This window comes from Macaca fascicularis, chromosome 14 (genome assembly GCF_037993035.2).
Source record: "Macaca fascicularis isolate 582-1 chromosome 14, T2T-MFA8v1.1".
Taxonomy (NCBI): domain Eukaryota; kingdom Metazoa; phylum Chordata; class Mammalia; order Primates; family Cercopithecidae; genus Macaca; species Macaca fascicularis.
Window position 1 is genome coordinate 12,663,022 of NC_088388.1, and position 14,394 is coordinate 12,677,415.

General features: G+C 47.0%; 1 protein-coding gene across 11 annotated transcripts; it reads right to left on the minus strand.

The window, feature by feature from the left end:
• Positions 1 to 4,477: 4,477 nt before the first annotated feature.
• Positions 4,478 to 14,041, minus strand: TMEM138 (transmembrane protein 138). 11 transcript variants are annotated; one of them, XM_015434643.4, is made up of 6 exons: positions 13,870 to 14,041; positions 11,597 to 11,863; positions 9,905 to 10,076; positions 8,167 to 8,242; positions 7,787 to 7,895; positions 4,478 to 5,458 (listed from the first exon to the last, which is right to left on the minus strand). In XM_015434643.4, exons 2-6 carry the CDS (start codon positions 11,722 to 11,724, stop codon positions 5,443 to 5,445), a joined length of 501 nt encoding a protein of 166 aa, XP_015290129.2. In that variant the 5' UTR covers positions 11,725 to 11,863; positions 13,870 to 14,041; the 3' UTR covers positions 4,478 to 5,442. The 11 variants fall into 11 exon arrangements, with proteins under 11 accessions (XP_015290129.2, XP_073869622.1, XP_015290128.2 ...); XM_074013521.1 differs by having other exon boundaries at positions 13,563 to 13,916; XM_045371967.2 differs by lacking the exons at positions 4,478 to 5,458; positions 7,787 to 7,895 and adding exons at positions 7,283 to 7,743; positions 12,247 to 12,631 and having other exon boundaries at positions 13,563 to 13,916.
• Between the last annotated feature and the right edge of the window lie 353 nt (positions 14,042 to 14,394).

Genomic DNA, 14,394 nt, shown 5'->3' on the forward strand with positions numbered 1-14,394 from the left:
AATGTTCCTTCTGTAAATCAATGATAATTCCTGACGAACAATTTTATAACTACTCCCTCTCTTAATTAGCTTGGTTTAATTTTTTTTTTTCTTTCGAGACAAGGTCTTGCTCTGCTGCCTAGGCTGGGGTACAGTAGTGCAATCACAGCTCGCTGCAGCCTCAACCTCCTGGATACAAGCAATCCTCCCACCTCAGCCTCCCGAGTAGTTGGGACTACAAATGCATACCACCACACCCAGCTAATTTTTAAAATTTGTATGTAGAGATGGGAGTTTTCCTATGTTGCCCAGGCTGGTCTTGAACTCCCAGTTTCAAGTAATCCACCCTTCTCAGTCTCCCAGAGTACTGGGATTACAGGCATGAGCCACTGCATCTGGCCAGAATCTTTGCTCTTGAATACACTCTTTAAAATACATTCTGACCCTTTTGATTATTTTAAGTTAATGATATTTTGTTTATTTCTTCCATATTTTCCTTTTTTTTTTTTTTTTGAGACGGAGTCTTGCTCTGTTGCCCAGGCTGGAGTGCAGTGGCCGGATCTCAGCTCACTGCAAGCTCCGCCTCCCGGGTTCAGGCCATTCTCCTGCCTCAGCCTCCCGAGTAGCTGGGACTACAGGCGCCCGCCGCCTCACCCAGCTAGTTTTTTGTATTTTTTAGTAGAAACGGGGTTTCACCGTGTTAGCCAGGATGGTCTCGGTCTCCTGACCTCGTGATCCGCCCGTCTCGGCCTCCCAAAGTGCTGGGATTACAGGCTTGAGCCACCGCGCCCGGCTTTTTTTTTTTTTTTTTTTTTTTTTTTTTTTTTTTTTTTTTGAGACTGAGTCTGGCTCTGTCGCCCAGGCTGGAGTGCAGTGGCCAGATCTCAGCTCACTGCAAGCTCCGCCTCCCGGGTTTACGCCATTCTCCTGCCTCAGCCTCCGGAGTAGCTGGGACCACAGGCGCCGGCCACCTCGCCCGGCTAGTTTTTTGTATTTTTTAGCAGAGACGGGGTTTCACCGTGTTAGCCAGGATGGTCTCGATCTCCTGACCTTGTGATCCGCCCGTCTCGGCCTCCCAAAGTGCTGGGATTACAGGCTTGAGCCACCGCGCCCGGCCCTTTTTTTTTTTTTTTTGAGATGGAGTTTCACTCTTCGCTCTTGTTGCCCAGACGGGAGTACAGCGGCACCATCTCAGCTCACTGCAACCTCCACCTCCTGGGTTCAACAGATTCTCCTGCCTCAGCCTCTCAAGTAGCTGGGATTACAGGCATGCGCCACCATGCCTGGCTAATTTTTGTTTTCCTCTATTGTTGACTCCTTGTCTGCCTTTTTTAACACTGAGATCACCTATTTCTATGTCCTAGTTTTTCTCTTGTTTTATTGATATGGCCCTACCTCTTAGCAAGCTAGTAATTTTTATTAGACCCAGAAATTGTCTATAAAAACTTACAGATGTTTTTTTCTTCCACCCTTTCCTTGCTAGGCAGATAGAATGGGTGCTGATCACTTTAACCCCCTCAGGGACTTTATGGTTTGAGGCTGCACTACAATTTTTTTTTTTTTTTTTTGAGATGGAGTCTCACTCGGTCACCCAGGCTGGAGTGCAGTGGCGTGATCTCGGCTAACTGCAACCTCTGCCTCCCAGGTTCAAGCGATTCTCCTGCCTCAGCCTCCTGAGTAGCTGGGACTACAGGCACGTGCCACCGTGCCTAGCTAATTTTTTGTACTTTTAGTAGAGACAGGGTTTCACCATGTTAGCCAGGCTAGTCTCGATCTCCTGACCTCGTGATCCGCCCACCTTAGCCTTCCAAAGTGCCGGGATTACAGGCGTGAGCCACCACACCTGGCCTGCACTACAATTCTGACAAATTTCAGTCCACCTGTTTCATCCTGTTCCAGTAAGAAGCCCTCCTGAGCATTCATATGAAAGCCCTGTGTGTTTGCCAATCCCTTTGCCCAGGTGGGTCCTAAATTCTAATCTTCATCAGTATCAGTCAGAAATTCTACTCTGCGCCGGGCGCGGTGGCTCAAGCCTGTAATCCCAGCACTTTGGGAGGCCGAGACGGGCGGATCACGAGGTCAGGAGATCGAGACCATCCTGGCTGACACGGTGAAAACCCATCTCTACTAAAAAATACAAAAAACTAGCCGGGCGAGGTGGCGGGCGCCTGTAGTCCCAGCTACTCAGGAGGCTGAGGCAGGAGAATGGCGTGAACCCGGGAGGCAGAGCTTGCAGTGAGCCGAGATCTGGCCACTGCACTCCAGCCTGGGCGGCAGAGCGAGACTCCGTCTCAAAAAAAAAAAAAAAAAAAAAAAAAAGAAATTCTACTCTGCTTCTCAGAGGTTTGGGGCTTATTTTATTATTATTATTATTATTTATTTTGAGACAGAGTCGTGCTCTGTCACCCAGGTTGGAGTGCAGTGGCATGGTCACTGCACCTCCGCCTCCTGGGTTCAAGTGATTCTCCTGCCTTGGCCTCCCAAGTAGCTGGGATTACAGACACACGCCACCAGGCCCGGCTAATTTTTGCAATTTTAGTAGAGACAGGGGGCTCACCGTTTTGGCCAGGCTGGTCTCGAACTCCTGGCCTCAGATGATCCACCCACCTCAGCCTCACCAAAGTGCTGGGAATACAGGCATGAAGCACCGCGCCTGGCCGGAGGCTTTGATTTTTATAACCTCTAGTTCTACACAGCTTCAGAATTTGGCAAATATCTTAAGGAAAAATTCTGTTATGTTTTAAAGGCTCTTTGACGTCCTGATTTTCTTCCTTCAGGGTTAGGAGATGACTCAGCTCAGCTGGCTTTTCTGCAACCTTGTCTGGGCAATGCTTGGATTCTTAGCCTCTTGCTCAATCATAGAATTAGTAAATGCCCCGGGGAGGAATCTGTGGCAATTGTCAGCTGGCTTCTTTATGATTCTCCCTACTCTAGAATTTTAGGCCTGCTGGTCCTTCTTTCTTCACCAGCTCTCTGATAATATTAAAAATATGATTTTTAAACATTATTATTTAGGCTGGGCGCAGTGGCTCATGCCTGTAATCCCAACACCTTGAGAAACCGAGGCAGGCAGATCACCTGAGGTCAGGAGTTCAAGACCAGCCTTGCCAACATGGCGAAACCCCGTCTCTACTAACAATACTATATATATATATTAAATATTATATATACATATATATACATATATATCTCTCACGCCACTGTACTCCAACCTGGGCAATAAGAGTGAAACTCCATCTCATAAAAAAGAGCCTCAAACTGAAAATCATATATATATATATATATATATATATATATATATATGATTTTTTTTTTCAATCTGGCTTTTCTAGTTCGTCACTGGAGTGTTGGTCAGTTAGAAGAATGGAAGTCTCTAAGGCCTTTCAAAGTGCTTTTTTCCACCAGGTGCAGTGGCTCACGCTTGTAATCCCAGTACTTTGGGAAGCCCAGGCAGGAGGATTGCTTTAGGTCAGGAGTTTGATACCAGCCTGGGCAACAGTAGGAAGGCCCCATCGCTACAAAAAAAAAAATTAAAATTAGCCAGGTATGATGGTATGTGTGGGTGTTTTCCCACACTGACGAATTATTCAACATTAGCTGGGTGTCCTAGAATTCGATTCCATTCTGACACTACATGGAGTTAGCATCAGAGCCCACAGGTTAAGTAAGGCTCAGTCCCACAAGAATGCCCCCACTTCGGCCGGGCGCGGTGGCTCAAGCCTGTAATCCCAGCACTTTGGGAGGCCGAGACGGGCGGATCATGAGGTCAGGAGATCGAGACCATCCTGGCTAACATGGTGAAACCCCATCTCTACTAAAAAATACAAAAAAACTAGCCGGGCGAGGTGGTGGGCGCCTGTAGTCCCAGCTACTTGGGAGGCTGAGGCAGGAGAATGGCGTGAACCCGGGAGGCGGAGCTTGCAGTGAGCCGAGATCACCCCACTGCACTCCAGCCTGGGCGACAGAGCGAGACTCCGTCCCAAAAAAAAAAAAAAAAAAAAAAGAATGCCCCCACTTCAAATGCTGATCGCAAGTCTGGCTCTGTGGTACTTCTGACCCACTGGCTATGAATCAGAGATTCCCACAGCCCTCTCCTTGGGTTCAGTAATTTGTTAGGATGGCTCATAGAACTCAGGAAGACAGTTTACTTACTAGATTGCTGGTTTATTACAAAAGGAAAGAACTCTAGAATAGCCAGATGGAAGAGACGCATAGGACAATGTATAGAAAAGAGCCAGGGAGCTTCCATGTCCTCCCTGGTGTAGACCAAAAGTAATATTCTAAGTCCCCTAATAGACTGAATGAACCCTCCTCTCGGCCAAGGGGATTCCAAACTAAACCTGAAAAACTAGTTCAGGTCGTAATTGGAAGAGGTGTTTGGACATGCTTCATTATACTCTCTTCCCTTTGGAATTCAGGCACAATTGACCAGTGTGAAAGGAAAATAAATCTTGGATCGCCAAGTTAGTGTAAACCCAGAAAATTTGAGACAGTTCTCAGTTAATTTAGAAAGTTTATTTTGCCAGGTTGAGAACACGTGCCTGTAACAACACAGCCTCAGGAGGTCCTGACAACATGTGCTCAAGGTGGTCAGAGCACAGTTTGGTTTTATACATTTTAGGGAGACGTGAGACATCAATCAGTATGTGTAAGATGTACACTGGTTTGGTCCAGAAAGGTGGGACTACTCTAAGCAGGGGAGTGGACTTCCAGGTCATAGGTAGATGAGAGACAACCAATTACATTCTTTTGAGTTTCTGATTAACCTTTCACTGAATGCACAATTTACATGTGAGAGGAGGGTAGAGGAATAGTCACGTATGCCTTAGTCTGGCTCAGTGAAACAATATGGCGGGACAACTCAAAGCAGGGAGGGGCTTACAGGTCATAGGTAGACAAGAGACAAATGGATGCATTCTTTTGAGTTTCTCATGAGTCTCTCTAAAGGAGGCAATCAGATATGCATTTGTCTCAGTGAGCAGAGCAGTGACTTTGATTAGAATGGGAAGCAGGCTTGCCCTAAGCAGTTCCCAGCTTGACTTTTGCCTTTAGCTGAGTGATTTGGGGGCCCAAGATACTTTCCTTTCACATTTCCTCCTTTTTCTTTTTAAAAATCTTTTAGAGAAAGCATTTTAGAAAAAAATGAGTCTATCGTCTCAGGTTTCATCTGATCTCTCATGGCTAGGAAGGTTTATTTCTAGACAAGTAGGTCCTGAGTTATTAGGAAAACTCATTTTTAGAAAGTTGTGAAGTGTCATGTCCTACGAAGAGAAAATGGGGGAGGAAGGGAGAACAACAACAACAAACAAAAGCACAATCCTGGAAAATCGCTATAAGCCACATTACTCTGAAGTCCATACATCGGTAGGCAGGTATGTAAGTGGCTTACGTCTGTAAATAGTTGCTGTTACTTTCTTCTGAAGTTGTCTAGATTCAGTTTGCAGGGCTTGACGAAAGCACAGCTTAGTTTTCCGTGACTCTAAATTAGAAAAAAATGGAAAAAAGAAGAAAAAAATTGAAAACATTATTTTGAAGACTTGTAGCCAAGAAAAATTAGAATTCAGTCCAAACTGTAGAAAATAATAAAATTGAAAAATATTAGGCAAGACTAGACTCTAACAACAGGTGTGCTATAGTCCTTGAAACAGTTTTTCTCTTTCCAGTTTTCTTTTCTCTTTTTTTTGAGATGCAGTCTCGCTCTGTCATCCAGGTTGGAGTACAGTGGCATGATCTCGTCTCACTGCAACAGGAGAATTCACGCCATTCTCCTGCCTCAGCCTTCCCAGTAGCTGGGTCTACAGGTGTCCGCCACCACGCCCAGCTAATTTTTTGTATTTTTAGTAGAGACAGGGTTTCACCATGTTGGCCAGGATGGTCTCCATCTCCTGACCTTGTGATCCGGCTGCCTCGGCCTCCCACAGTGCTGGGATTACAGGCGTGAGCCACCGTGCCCGGCCGAAACTTTGTAGTGCTTTTGAGACAGAGTAGAGACAGGGCATGGCTTCAGCTCACCCCCACTACAGCATCCTGTCATGCATCCCCACTGACACCTCTACCTTGCTGATGTATCCACTATTGCCAACGCGTTAGTCATACAAAGTAAATTGCCATTTTGTATTCATCTTCTGTGCTCTCACAATGTTTACCCAGGCCTTTTACTTAGAATTCCGGGAACTGGCCTTAGGAGGTCCAAAATATCAAACCAACATTGTGTGTGGAGTGTCCCTCCTCAGGAAAGAATACAGATTTGTTGCCATTGGCCAGACCACCTGGTGGTCCATTATTCAAGATAACCCTCACAGCAAGATGCTGACCTGCACACCCTACCCGTCACGTGCTTTGCTCAGCCCAGCCTGCCTACCCTACCCGAGGTCAATTCCAACACTTTGCCTAAGAGAAAAACCCTGCAGGCTTTTTTCGGAGTCAGTCAGGAAACTCTTTCATTTGTGTTGTGTACCTTATGCCCAGGCATAAGCTCCAATGAAGCCTTGGTGGCAAATTCTTTTAGCCTCATGTCAACTTCTATAGCAATAAGAGTCTAAGAACTTGTGGTTGGTAACAATTTCCCACTTTGATTCTGGGCTTAGTCGCATGACTTGCCTTGATCAATAGGAGTCTAAGAGATACAAGACAAGCACAGGCTTGAAATGGGGTTGCACACGGGACTTTCCTGCTCTGCCACTGGCATGTGAGCAGACACAGGCTAGTCTGTGGGAAGTGAATCCTGCAAACCAGAGCTGAGTAACTCGTCACTCCAGCTGAGGTCATTGCAGGCTAGCCAACTGCCAATGGATCCCAAGGCCATCACAGATGCCTAGTTGACCTGCGGCTGACCAGACACATGAGTGAGCCCAGCTGAAACCACCCACACACAGCCTTGATCAGCTGAACCCAGGACAGAGAGCCTGGCAGCTGTTTATTGCTGTATGCCCCTGAACTTTGGTGGTGGTCTGTCACACAGTATTCCGGCAATAGAAAACTGATACTATGGACACATGAATTTTAAAAATTGCTTTTGCCAAAACTGGCTAAGGAATATTTTTATTCTTCTGAGGGCAGTTAAGGTTTCTGATATGGAGAGTCTGAACAGAGCACAGAAATCTGGAACTCCAGGAGTGGGGGATGCAGCATCAGATTCCATCTTGAATTTCCACTAAAATACTTTGTACTCACAGTGGAACTCAATAAAGATCTGTATTTCATCTGTGGCTCAATCTTCCCTCTGGGTCAAGTAGATGCTAAGCTGGACGTTAGCATGCCTCTTAACCATGAAGAGATCTAGCTAGACAGACAGACTCCACCATTTATGGAACAAGAATTCAATTTATTCTCTATTTATAAAACATTTTTTAAAAGTGCCTTGGTTATAAAAATCTAAATGTCTGCGGTGTGATCGGTCAGTAGCATGTAACTATCACTCTTCGCATCCTTTGGTCACTGGGAGATCCTTTGGGGCTGGGAGGTCCTTCTGTCCCAGGCTAAAGGAAGAGCTTCACAAGGGTAAGAGCCACAGAATCCTCAGCAAGAAAGGCGGGTCAGGGAGAATGAATGGTACAGAGAGGAAAGGAAGGAAAGGGGGTGGAACGGAGGTAGGAGGCAAGGAAGGGATGCTGCACTGGAGACCGATGGGGACACTCTGATTTGCAAGAGGGAAGATCTTCCTTCTTGAATGCTGAACACAGCTGGTCTGAACCTTCCTTGGAAAGTCCAGCTGTTTCCTCATGCATAGGGCCAACTCTCCCTGCAGAGCAGCAAACGTAGCTTCTATCAGGAAGGAAAAGTATCCATCAGTGTGACAAGAGGTCACCTTCGAACTTGCATGAACTCCTTGCGCAGCCACAAAGAGTCCTGGTAGAAGTGAGGGTCGCCTAGTCTTATGGCTGTCCGTTTATAGAAGTAGCAGTACAACACTGCCGCTGCAGGGAGGAAGCAGAAGAGAAGCCTCAGGGGTGCTCCTGAGTATCATTTCAGGTTAAGAACAGAACCTAATGAGGCTGGGCAGCTCTGCCTCCTGATTTCCCATGGTCTTCCAGCAAGGGCAGGGGCAGTAATCCCTCCTGTTCCTGGTGTGGCTGTTGCAGCCATCCCAAACCAGCTGGGACAGGGCTGAGAAGCCGGAATCAAGGGCCTTACTGAAAGAGACACATGTGGGACCCAAGAGAGGACTGATCTTGCTCTGGTCCTTACCTAGTCTCTGGAATACAAACAGCGTTTGAAGTCCATCTGTCCATATGAAGCTGTTGGAGTTTTTCCAGCGTAAGTTCTGAAGGAGATGTGAGACACACAAAGGTTAATGGCCACAAGAGGCCCTAATGTCTCCAACTTGGTTAGCTGCAGATGCCAGTTGGTTTAAAATCACGCTAACCTCTCCTTCCTTTCTGCAACCCCAACGAGTGTTTCTCGAAGGAGCCTCAAGCTCCCTTTTTTGCTGCAAAGGGAATATCCTTTTAACTTTGAGGGAGGAAGTATGAACTAAGTTATTTATCCTCTTTCATTCTATAACCTTTGCCAAGGAGAAATGATATACTCATTATCTCAGGAGTTCAGCTGGTCACTGTCTTGCCTTGAAAAACGCTGGCTCAGCTCTTGTCAGATAAAGACTTTGGTGCACTCAGGGTTTAATGAGATTAACGGCTTTTATAGTACAAAGCTAGGACCTATTTTGGCTCCAGGAACCAGAGCACAGAATCCTCTTCAGGAAGCACCCAGAGACTCTGGTGTTGCTTTGCTTCTTTCCTGGGAGTTCTACTTCTCTCTGTGGAATCACAAGCGCAACCTAACAGGGGGTTCGGGTGTGAAAGTGGCTTTAATAATGAAGTGACAACTACAGAACCCTGAGGTTTTAAAGAGTTCAATTCAATCGAGTGCATGAGAAACATATAAGATATTCAAAGAGCTGGAAGAATTTGTGAAGCAGAAGAAATCTGAAACCATGGACACTGGATCTGATCTGAGGCCTATGTTAGAACCAAAGGGAGGCATCTTGGAGGCCGGTTCTCCTAGTTAAAGTGATGGGAGCTCGGCAGAGGGCATGGAGCGCTCAAGGGCAAGCAGCAATCCTGCTTGGCTACTTCCCAGAAATGGCCACTGCCTACAGCATTAGCCATGGGGCACTGATGCCTAATAACCTGTATCGACATCCACCTGCCCAAATAACTAATGATGAAACACATTCAACTACCTGTTTTAGCCCTGGTAGGCCTGTTTGGGGCAAAGGTGAATTGCATGTTCTGGAAGAGTCCGGTGACTCTTGGACAAGGCTGTTTTTCAACACTTAAGGTTGGTCAAGAGCACCTTATGAAACTCTCACATGCCCAGAGTTCCAACTCAAACCACTTTCATTTCACCTGTTCTCTATGAAGGATTGCCTGAGATGTCAAAGAATGAAGCTGAGTTCCCAGAGAAAAGATATCCCAGTGGCCGGGTGCGGTGGCTCATGCCTGTAATCCCAGCCCTTTCAGAGGCCGAGGCGGGAGGATCACGAGGTCAAGAGATTGAGACCATCCTGGCCAACATGGTGAAACCCTGTCTCTACTAAAAATACAAAAATTAGCTGGGCATGGTGGCGTGTGCCTATAATCCCAGGTACTCAGGAGGCTGAGGCAGGAGAATTGCTTGAACCTGGGAAGCAGAGGTTGCAGTGAGCTGAGATTGTGCCACTGCACTCCAGCGTGGCGACAGAGCGCAACTCCATCTCAAAAAAAAAAAAAAAGGAAAGAAAAGTTATCCCTAGCCCTTTAGGGATTCAGGAATTCAGAGTTCAGGCTGGGCACAGTGACTCACGCCTGTAATTCCAGCACTTTGGGAGGCAGAAGCAGGAGAATCGCTTGAGCTCAGGAGTCCGAGACCAGCCTTGGTAACATAGTAAGACCCCATCTCTATTTAAAATAAAAATTAAAAAAAGAATCCAGACTTCCACTCTTACCATGACCCAGACATGAAGGGAGATGCTGAGGGCAAAGTACACAGCTATCAGGATGATGGTCCCTTTGAACTTATGGAATAGGAGGTTGACCAGGCCAGCCTGGAAGACGAAGGTGTTGAAGAACATGAGGAAGATGATGATGATGTTGAAGAGGACTGCAATATCCTGGATGCTGTAGACATAAAAAAAGTATAACCAATGGAGGCCTGTGTGAGGACCCAAGAGCAGGTTCTATGTCCTGAGGGACACCACGAGGCCTGTCCTTTCCTGTGAGATAGGCATCTGACATCTTAAACCCTCACAGAGATAACATGGGTTTTGGGACCTGAATGACAGGAAGCTAAAATTACCTAAAATTACCCACTGGCCCCATCAGTTAGATTGCAGTCCATAGTCAAGGCTTTCCTGCTCTGATACTCTCTTTATTTTTAAAATTTCTTCCATACATAGTCCTATAGAAGATTCTCTGAGACTCTTCTTTTTCGAGACAGGGTCTCATTCTGTTGCCCAGACTGGAGTGCAGTGGTATGATCACAGCTCACTGCAGCGACTTCCTGGGCTCAAGTGATCCTCCCGCCTCACCCTCCTGAGTAGCTGGGACCACAGGTGTGTGCCACTATACTCAGCTAATTAAAAAAAAAATAGCTCATGCCTGTAATTCCAGCACTTTGGAAGGCTGAGGTGGGTGGATCACTTGAGGTCAAGAGTTTGAGACCAGCCTGGCCAACATGGCAAAACCCCATCTCTACTAAAAATAGAAAAATTAGCTGGGTGTGGTAAATTAGCGGGGTGTGGTAGTGCACGCCTATAATCCCAGCTACTAGGGAGGCTGAGGCAGAATTGCTTGAACCCAGGGGGCGGAGGTTGCAGTGAGCTGAGATTGTGCCATGCCACTGCACTCCAGCCTGGTGACAGAGCTAGACTCCGTCTCAAAAAAAAAAAAAAACAACAACTATTTTTTAGTAGAAACAAGGCCTCACTATGTTGCCCAGGCTATCTGACACTCTTAACATTTTTTTTTGTTTTTGGAGATGAAGTCTTGTTCTGTTGCCCAGGCTGGAGTACAGTGGCATGATCATGGCTCACTGCAACCTCTGCCTCCCAGGTTCAAGCAATTCTTCTGCCTCAGCCTCCCAAGTAGCTAGAATTACAGGCATGTGACACCACGCCCATCTAATTTTTGTATTTTTAGTAGAGATGGGGTTTCTCCATGTTGGTCAGGCTGATCTTGAATTCCTGACCTCGGGTGATCTGCCCACCTTGGCCTCCCAAAGTGTTGGGATTACAAGTATGAGCCACCGTGCCTGCTTTTTTTTTTTTTTGAGATAGGGTCTTTGTCACCTGGTTGGAGTGCAGTGGCATGATCATGGCTCACTGTAGCCTTGAACTCCTGGGCTTAAGTAATCCTTCCACCTCAGCATCCTGAATCACTGGGATTACAGGTGTGTGGCACCACGCCTAGCTAATTTTGAAAATTTTTATTAGGTAGGGATAGGGTCTTGCTATGTTGCCCAGGCTGGTCCTTAAACTCCCAGCCTCAAAAGATCCTCCTGCCTTGGTCTCCCAAAGTCCTGGGATTAAGGGTGTGAGCCACTGTACCCAGCCTACTAATAACTTTAGACACTAAATCACCACTGTCAGGGCCTTTGAATTGCTTGGGTTCAGCTTTCCAGAGTGCCTTACTGCACGCACATGAAGAGCACAAGCTGGATGACAGGAGCCTTTCGGAGCAGTTCTGAGAAGGAATTGACAAAGAGGTCATAGGACAGCAGCAGGAACTGCAGCGAGAGCACCAGGCTGTAGTTACTGGTCTGGAGCATCTTCCTTCTGTTTTCTTGGGCCCCCAAGGGCACATCCCACAGTTCCCAGAAAACAGCTCCTGGCTCTCTCCCTACCACTAAGGGAGATGCTTCTAGTTCCTTTGAATCAGAGCTGTTTCCCTTGCTCTAAGGCAAGCACCTGTTGGGGCGAAAAAATAAGCAAGGTTAGAAGTGTATTAATACCATAAACATTTACTGAGGACCTACTGTGTGCCAGGTACCACTCCAGTCGCATGGGATACTTTAGTGAAAAAACCAACAACCAAAAATCCCCAAGAAGTCATTTATTCTAGGACCTTCACCAACTTTTCTCCATGCCTGGAACCTTCTAAATGCAGAGCTGTCTCTAACCAAAGGAACCTAGTAGTATTACTGAGAAGAATGACTGCCTGGTCATGTAGTAGCAGTGGTAACAAAAATGGCAGCAAATCCTTACACATTGCTTACAATGAGCCAGGGGGTGCTCTACAAGCACTAACATTATTTAAACCTCACAAGGTAGATGATATAATACATTATTACCTTCTCCATTTTACAGATGAGAAAACTGAGGCCAAGAGAGGTAAAATAATTTGTCCAAGGTCACATCGTTAGTAAGTAGCAGAGATGGTATTCGGATGCAGGCTGCCTGGGTCCACAGTCTGTGCTCTTAACTACTAGACTTAAGCTGTCTCTTACAGAACTAATAGACCGATACTTAACTAGGCAGGAAAAATGCCGGCACAGAAGTGTGAAGTGCCTGTGTGAAGTGCGGTAGGCAGAAAAAGCAGAGAGGAAATAGGGGTCTCCCGGAAGGCTTTATCTTTAGGGTTATGGTAGCAACACAGTGGCAGTTGTTTCTTTTCATCTATTCCAAGACCCACAGGTTGCTCTGGGGGTGTCCTATGACCCTGCTGCTGTGCCAAATCTATAAAGAAATTTCAAAATGCTTTGAGTATTAGCGATTAAATTAGCATCGGTAAAATGTTTTGCAATGTATAAGCTCTTTTCATATTTCTAACCTTACTTAATCCTACAACCATCTTGAGAAGTAGCCATTATAATGTATATTATCCCCATTTTACACAGAGGCTCCAGAGGGTTAAGGCACCTCCTCCACCTCAGCTGGTGAAGTCCCACCTTACTGGACGTATGTACGCGCTTTCCTCATTCATTTATATATATATATGTGAATTTATATATATATATAATGAATATATATGTGTATATATATATAATGAATATATATATATGTATATATATATAATGAATATATATACACACCCACACATATATATATGAAGAGAGAATATATATATACACATATATATATGGGGGGGTGGGGAGAGAGAGAGAGAGAGTCTTGCTCTGTTGCCAGGCTGGAGTGCAGCGGCATGATCTCGGCTCACTGCAACCTCCACCTCTTGGGTTCAAGCGATTCTCCTGCCTCAGCCTCCCGTGTACCTGGGACTACAGGCGCGTGCCACCACGCCTGGCTAATTTTTTGTATTTTTAGTAAAGACAGGGTTTCACATGTTAGCCAGGATGGTCTTGATCTCCTGACCTGGTGATCCGCCCGCCTCGGCCTCCCAAAGTGCTGGGATTACAGGCGTGAGCCACCGCGCCCGGCCGCATTAAATAATACTGATAGCTACTACCTAGGTACCCACACCACGATAAACTTGTCAACCAAGATCATTTCCTTTAATCCTCCCTACAACTCTGCAAGGTGGGAATTATTCCCATTCTACAGGAAAGGACACAGGAGTCAGAGTTCAAGGCATTCCTCCAGGTCTCAAGTCAGCAGAACCAGGCTTCGTAACTGCGACGCCAAATCCGTGCTCTTAATCACTACTCACAGGCCACCATCCAGGGCTGTTTTGAGGATCCGTTATGCAGAAACGCCCATGGCTGTCTCTACTTACGACGATCCCCTCCAGTTTAGGGCAGTGGGGATTCGCAAGCTCATGAAGCTCTTTAATTCGTCCACCGCTACCTGCCGCCTTCCCTTTGTACCTAGGGCAGTATTCTTCACGCCTCCCAATCCATTTAAAAACAAGGCTTCCTTGGCAAACAACAACAAAGCATAAAACCCAAGCCCAAAACAACAGCACCAAAAATTCTGACTTCTGGTCTCTTAACCCACTTCTCGTCAATCACTCTCACCTCCAAACGCCAACGTCGGTTGTCATGGGGACACCGTCCCGGCTTCCGGAAGCCGCTTTTAAATCCCGGAAGTAAAGGGAGGACGCGGGCCCCGTCTGCGCCGTGCTGCCTGCTAGTCTTCCCGCTCAATGGCCAGTCCGGCCGCCATGTTGGAGCCTTCGCCGTTCGGGGCGCGGCCTGCTCCGGGCCCTCCCAGCTTCGCCGCTAGCTGACTTAGGGCTCCCGCCCACACTGCGCATGGCCTTGCTTAGGGCCGGCTAGTGGTGGGAGGCTTCGCGTTCACCTGAGCGTTTCCGTCCCCTCTAGATGGGGGATGAGAGGCGAAACTGATGAATCACAGCAGTCCTGGACCCTGACTTCGGACCTGGGGAAGAAACGCCGAGGAGGAACGGGAGTTAGGGGGCTAGCACCTTGGCGCGCTGGGAGCCGGCAACCCCGGGCTTCTGGACTTCACTTCCCAGGAGGCCTCGCGCGCGACCGGAAGTGCTGCGAGCCTATAAGAAGGCGAGCCGGCGCCAGCCCGCT

Coding starts and splice junctions, on each gene's coding strand:
- TMEM138 (XM_005577669.4), bottom strand. CDS start 11,724: ATGCTCCAGACCAGTAACTACAGCCTGGTGCTCTCGCTGCAGTTCCTG. Junction 10,077..11,596: donor ATCCAGCTTGTGCTCTTCAT/GTGCGTGCAGTA, acceptor TTATGTCTACAG/CATCCAGGATATTGCAGTCC. Junction 7,744..8,166: donor GTTTGTATTCCAGAGACTAG/GTAAGGACCAGA, acceptor CCTTCCTGATAG/AAGCTACGTTTGCTGCTCTG.